General features: G+C 65.4%; 1 protein-coding gene across 1 annotated transcript; it reads left to right on the top strand.

The window, feature by feature from the left end:
- The first annotated feature begins 2,204 nt into the window (after nt 1-2,204).
- Nucleotides 2,205-5,498, top strand: TMEM250 (transmembrane protein 250). The gene is made up of 2 exons (XM_036022422.1): nt 2,205-2,666; nt 4,092-5,498. The coding sequence occupies exons 1-2, from the start codon at nt 2,590-2,592 to the stop codon at nt 4,621-4,623; spliced, it is 609 nt and encodes a 202-aa protein (XP_035878315.1). The 5' UTR covers nt 2,205-2,589; the 3' UTR covers nt 4,624-5,498.
- Nucleotides 5,499-6,604: the final 1,106 nt, after the last annotated feature.

Below are 6,604 nucleotides of genomic sequence, written 5' to 3'. Positions count from 1 at the left end.
CGGCGTGCACGCGCACATCGCCCTGCCGCGCAAGGCGACGGGTGCAGCGGAAGAGCGTCCGGGAGGCCGAGGTGGCTGCCACACAACTACCTGTGACCCCACCTGAGAGATTACAGGCGTCCCTGGGGCCTCAGTCCGTGACTAAAGCAAACCCAAAGCCAAAGGGAGTAACATTTCTGGACTTTCAGGTCACTGCAGGGCCATTTATAAGGCGGCGTCTCTGCGCCAGGGAGCAGAGGGATGGACGGGGGGCGGGGGGCGGGGCCGCTGGGCTCCGTGAGGATAAATGCCCCGTGAAGTCCGGTCAACAAACTCTCCCGAAAGGCCAGAGTCAAGGTTTCCGGATCTGCAGGCCATTGCGTGTCTGGGGGTGTCTCAGCTCAGCCACTGCAGCTTAAAAGCAGCCACCAGCAACTGGGAGCGCTGGGGTTTGGCCCAGGCACCCTAGTTTGCCCTGGACTCTACGCCACACTCCCTCCTCCTGGGGCACCCCACCGCCGCTGGCCCTGCCTGCACTGTCCCAGCAGGTTGGCGCCAGGCTGCTACCAGCTGCTCTGAGGCTCAGCAGGGGAGGCCCGGGCTGACCTGGGGGAGGGGACCTTCGGGACAACGGAGAGCAGAGGGGACCCCCCCCCCCCAACCAGCACCTGGGCAAGCCTGTGACCAAACACAGCATGTGTCCAGGGCTGCCACGGAGCTGGCCTGAGGACACAGCCTGTCCCCAGGTCTCCTGATGGACGTTGGTCAGCCGCAGGGGGGCGTCATCCAGCGCTTGGGCAGAGCATGCGGTCTGAAGTTATGTTTTGTGAAGCCTCCGGAGCTGTTTAAAACGTGCACACGTGGGCTGCATGACGAGGCGGAAGTGGCATCTTTGCGTGGGAAGAAGCCTGAGCTGGTGGCAGAGACGCCGGGTGAAGAAGGGCTTGCAGCTTCGGGGGTGGAGGAAGGGTAGGATGGAGCTGGAACCCTCCCAGCAGGGGTAGGAGGAGCCAGGGGCGGCCAGGGTGGCACCTGACTGGGGGCCACCTCCCAGAGATGGGGATACTGGACCCAGGTTTGAAGGTTAAGTAGGAGTTCGGCAGGTGGAGCAGCGACTGAGGACCAGCACAGGAGAGTCTGCAGGGCAAGTCACGGGCCGGAACAGCGGTTTCCAACCACTTGCATCTCGTGGAACACATAAACCATACCCTAAAATTCTGCAGCCCACCAAAATAAAAGAGTATCTTTTGCAGATCTAACCCAAAAGTAGGTACAATTTGATGCATTCACCTATGTTGGCTTTTTTGTTTCTTTTTACAATCTAAGGGAAAAGAGGTCAGTGCCCTTGACTAAATCGTCAGGTATTGCATGTTTAAAAATCCTTGCCATGCACGGCTCGAAAATCCCTGCGCTAGAGCAATGGGGCTTCTTCACAGAGCTGAGCGGGGAGCCTGCCTGTGACGTCCCAAGGGCAGAGGGCTGGGAAAGCCACCACAGCCAGGTGGCCGCGAGCGGGGGGCCAGTGCAGAGACCCCGCCTGCAGAGAAGATGCCTTTTAAGACACAGTTCTTAAAGATCCCCCTTCTCTCGCATCCTCTCCCATTACTGCTTCACAGCTGCTCTGGACACTTTGAAAAACTCCTCCGGCTTCAGGCTTTCCATCCCCGTCCATCTCCATCTGACCCCACCAGACCCTCCTCCCCAGCAGGGTGGGAGCTGCAGGGCCAGTTCCACATAGACCTTCCCCAGGGCAGGGACTGGGTGTGAGCGGGCTGGGGTCAGGGCTCAGCCAGGTGACATGCAGGCCCTTAGCCCCTGCGGTCGGGGACAGACAGCCGCTTGCACATGGGTGGAACTTGCACAATCTCGAACTTGACAGAATTTAGGCGAGTGGAACTTACTAGCTGCATGCAAGGGGAAGCGTCTCTCTATCCTGACACCTCTGTGGGACTAAAATATTTAAAGCCCTCTGCATAAAAATCATCATTCGGGAGGAGGGCACCCAGAGCTTGTGGGTGTCCGCCTGCCGCCCCCTCCAGACCACTCCCAGACTCCGGCCCTCTGCCCCCACCCCGACGCCCAGCAGCAGCGCTCCGAGGGGCAGTCTCGTGGGGCCGTGGTCTTGGGCCCGCCCCCTCCAGGTGTCAGCAAAGTAGCGTCACTTCCTCCTAGGACACCCGAGCGCGCGCCTGAGTACTGCCAACCGCTTCGAACGCAGCGGCGCGTGCGCGGAGGAGCTGCTCGGAATCCGCACGCGCAAACCGTCTATCTGCGCCCGCGCAGAACTGGCCTAGGCGCCTGGGGTGTACGATGGGCGGTGACGTTAATGTAAACGTCATAGAGCGAGCGCCGCGCACTCACGCACGCCGAAGGGAAACGTCGAGTTCCGGGTGTTCAGGTCGACCCCAAATTGGGGGAAGGGTGGTGCTCTCGGTATCGGAGTGGGCGGAGGGGCGTGAGGAAAGTCCTACGGTGGCCGCAGAGGACGGCGCTACGGCTCCCACGCTGGGCCAAACGCCGCCGGCCATCGGCCGCCAGAGCCCCTGGCCCTTCGGGGCAGGTGGGGACCGGTGAGGCACCGAGCTTCGTAGCCACCGCGCCGTCGGCACAATGCGGCTGCCCTACTCCTGGAGCCCCGAGGGACAGGGGGGCCGCAGGCCGGGACGCCGGCGCGGAGAGGGCACCCGGTGAGCTGGAGGGCGGGAGTTGCCCCGGGCGTCTGCAGGGCGGCGGGCGGGGGCTTCCCGGGGATCCCTGCGGGTGGGTTCTGCTCTTGTGGTCACCAGTTCCCCCAGAGGCAAGCGGGCAGAGCCGCCTTGTGCCAGGACGCATTGATCCGGGACTCGGTGCCACTTGCGCAGCCGAGCGCCTTGGTGACCTGGGGCCTGGGGCGGGCGGCGAGATGGAGCCTCCCTGGCTCGGGACCGCGCGTCTCGGCCTAGTCCACCTGCCCCGACCTCTGCGCTCGTGGCGCGGGTGCCTGGCGCCCCAGAAGGTGCTTGCCCCCGGGGCAGGTGGCGATCGGAGGTTGGCCGCGTCCCGCAGCGTGCAGGGAGTGAGGGGCAGCTGTCGAGCGACCCTCTGGCGAGGGCACCGACTGCCCGCATGCCATTGGATGAGACCAAGGTGAAGTCTGGATGGAGCAGCTCTGAGCTCAGGCAAGCTGCTCTCAGGCCGGATTATTGGCCAAACCTTGCGGGAAGGCTGGGCCTGGGGGCAGAGGAGAGGTGGACGTTTGGTCTCCCACTCCCCCGCCTCCGGCCGGATCAGCGCTTGGGAGGCCATTGCTCTCCCTGGCGGCCGGAGAGGGAGCTTGGAGAAAAGTCCCCCCTTCTGAAGGGAGGCAGACCCCGGGGCAGTGTTTCACGGTAACCCGCAGCCAACTTGGCGGCTTCCAGTGGACACGTCCTGGTCTAACGGCTCCGGGTTCTCTTCCACAGCCCTAGGCAAGCTTTCCACGGCAGTTACCCGGTAAAGCTAGAGCGCCCCTTGCTGCTTCTCCCCCCGCGGCCCAGTCTGCAGGCCCCTGTGCTCTTCCAGGACACGGGACACCCCCGCCTGCCAGGCATGGTGGATGTTTAGTAGTGGCGCCTGCCTCCCGCCGCACCCCTGAGAGGAGCGCTGCGGGCATCCCGTTTTGCAGAGCTGCCTAGTTCCTGGCACCTGGGTGTCTGGTTGCTGAAGTGCACTGCTCCGCATGCGCCCTTTGCCCCCCCCCCCCATCCTGGTCCCGCGGTGGGATGCCGCTGAGAGACTTCCGTTCACTCAGGAGAAGGGGCCTGAGGCGGCCAGGCAGGCTGGGGCACCCAGACCATCGACGGAGCCTGTGGGAGGGCGAGTTAGCCATGGCCCTGGTGGTCTGCCTGCTTTCCAGCACTGCCTGCCTCCGGGGGGACCCCCAACTGCCATCCTGGCCCTTCCTCCCCCCATCACGGACAGATTAGCTCTTTTGGGTTCCATGTGATTGTGGGTCCCTTTGGAGTTTGCGGCAGAACTGGCATCCCAGGCTTGGTTCCACTGCTGTGAGGGCTGGAGTGCCTGGGCGGGGACGTGCCAGGGATGCATCCTCGCCGCCCCTCAAGCTCACTCGCTTCTCTGTCGCTCTCCCGCAGGCCCACGCCTCCCCCGGGGCTCAGTGGCGGGCTCCCGGGCCTAGGTGCCATGACGCTGACTGCCCACGGACGCCGCCTCTGCCGCGAGGCTAGCGCCGCCGCCCAGGCCCCAATGCCGGTCATGCCCATCCCGCGGCGGGTGCGCTCCTTCCACGGCCCGCACACCACCTGCCTGCACGCGGCCTGCGGGCCCGCACGCACCTCCCGCCTGGCGCGCACCAAGTACAACAACTTCGACGTGTACGTGCGGGCGCGCTGGCTGTACGGCTTCATCCGCTTCCTGCTCTACTTCAGCTGCAGCCTCTTCACGGCGGCGCTGTGGGGCGCGCTGGCCGCCCTCTTCTGCCTGCAGTACGTGGGCGTGCGCGTCCTGCTGCGCTTCCAGCTCAAGCTGTCGGTGCTGCTGCTGCTGCTGGGCCGCCGGCGCGTGGACTTCCGCCTGCTCAACGAGCTGCTGGTCTACGGCATCCACGTGACCATGCTGCTGGTCGGGGGCCTGGGCTGGTGCTTCATGGTCTTCGTGGACATGTGAGCGCCCTGCGGCCTGCTCCGGGCTTGGTTCCCGGGGCCTGTGGGGTCGACGCCTGCGGCGGGGGTCTCTTCTTGAAGGGGGTCGGTCGGGGCCCTGTCCGCCACGCTTCATCCTGCAGACAGGTCTCTGCCCAGGCGAGGAGCAGGCTGAGACTTCTGTGAGGGGGGCGCCGCGCCCTCCCACCCACCCGGTTTCCCCCCTGCATCTGCTGTGTGCGCCCAGGTGCAGCGACATCCTGGCCACCTCCCTGTGCTTCCAGCCTGCACTTTTCCAGGCCGTGCTGTGTCCCTGGCCGTTCGCCAGGACACTGGCGCGGTGTGCGGCCCAGGGGCAGACCTGGAGGGGTCCTCCCTGCCGTGCGCCCCGTCCCCGCCCCCACCCCCGCCCCAGGGGAGCGGCAGGCTCCATTCGCCACACTGCCACCGAGCCGCTCACTCCGCCCTGGGCCGCCCTGGTCCTGGCACAGCCCACAGGCCCCCATCCGCCCGGCACCCCGAGACGTCAGGGGCTGTGAGTCCCAGGCCGGTCCTCAGGGTCACTTCGGTGTGTGCAGGCGCAGTCTGCCAGGCACCATGGCCTCTGTGGGTCCAGCCCAGGGCGGGCTGTCTTCCTCCTGGGCGGGGCTGAATGGGGGTTTCTGGGAAGGCAGCGCAGTGCTTCCTGGCTTTGGGGGTGCTTTTGGTCTCTGTTTCCTGGGAGGGACACCCAGAGGTCAAAGGTGGTGGCGGCGCTCTGAGCGTGCTCCACGAGACCTGGGCAGACCCTGCGTGTCAGAGCACCTCCCAGAGTCCAGGCTGCGGCCCGGGGCCGGGTTTCCAAGCTTGGGGCTCAGCTGCCCCGCTGCTCCGCCTTGGCAGCTGTTGGCGTGAAAAGCAGAATGAACGTGGCCAGGGAAGACGAGCAAAGGGCTGGTGGTCCAGGCCGGGGCGGGGGGGGGGGGGCGCCTTGGTCTCAGAGAACGCACTGCAGAGGCCCCGGCATCGTGTCCACACCCCTCGCTCTGGCCTTCTGCATTCAGGGGGACAGGGTGGCCGCGTGTTCTGGCGGCACTGTGGGCCTCCTTGGCAAGGGAGTGGCGCTCCGAGTAATGTGCTGGGACAGCAACAGACACGGGCCCAGGATGTAGGGACGAGGCTGCCACAACACGAGACACACCCATGCTCCCTGGGCGTGGGCGGTGGCCCCTTCAACCCTGCCGGGCCAGCCAGGCCAGTGGCCCCAGGGGACCTCCAGAACTGTTAGGTGCCGCTGGAAGAAAACCCAAATCAGGGAGAGAGAGCGGGAGCAGAAAACCCTCGGCTGTGACCGTGCCACAGTCCGGAGGAAGCTGTCGACGATGGTCGGCTCCTGGGGGCGGCCCGAGCTGCGTGCCCGAGACCAGGACGGTGGCGAGGGCCGGCCCGCGGGGACCCCGCTTCTCTGCGCTGCGGAGGGTCTTGCACTAGGCCGTGCTGGTTCCTGAAAGCTTTGTTTGTGTTCATGGGCTCACGCCGCTCAGATCCCACCGCAGCCCCCCCGGCCTGGGCGGGCGCATGTCCACGCCCCGGGGATGGCGGAGGGGTCTGGCCGTGCGCCCGCCCGAGTGTCTGCGGGGCAGTACCGGGGCTGACACGCCCGGCGTGCAGCTGCCGCGGGCCGAGTGCCTGTGAATTCTTTAGGAAATGAGCCACCTGCATTAAACTTATTTTTTTAACGCGTTGATGGCGTGATTTCTTGGAGCTCAATGGTGTATTCCTTTTTTTTTTCCTCCCCTAAAATATTAACAACCAAGACCAAGTAAAATTGGGCACATTTTGAAGCAGTTATCGCAATGCTGGGACAGAGGTGGGCTGCAGACGGGTTCCATGGTGGGAGCCTGCCCCGTGGGTGGGGGGGTCGCGAGGGCTGACTTCCAGCAACAGGTGGCATGTGGGGCCCCTGGGTAAGGGGTGGGGGCGCCCTCCCGGACTGGGGAGCGGAAAGGCCACAGCACCTGGACCAG

Source organism: Phyllostomus discolor, chromosome 3 (assembly GCF_004126475.2).
Source record: "Phyllostomus discolor isolate MPI-MPIP mPhyDis1 chromosome 3, mPhyDis1.pri.v3, whole genome shotgun sequence".
Classification (NCBI taxonomy): domain Eukaryota; kingdom Metazoa; phylum Chordata; class Mammalia; order Chiroptera; family Phyllostomidae; genus Phyllostomus; species Phyllostomus discolor.
The sequence above is the reverse complement of the archived record's forward strand: the minus strand, read 5'-3'. Positions and strand labels throughout refer to the sequence as shown.

Coding starts and splice junctions, on each gene's coding strand:
- TMEM250 (XM_036022422.1), top strand. CDS start 2,590: ATGCGGCTGCCCTACTCCTGGAGCCCCGAGGGACAGGGGGGCCGCAGG. Junction 2,667..4,091: donor CGGCGCGGAGAGGGCACCCG/GTGAGCTGGAGG, acceptor GCTCTCCCGCAG/GCCCACGCCTCCCCCGGGGC.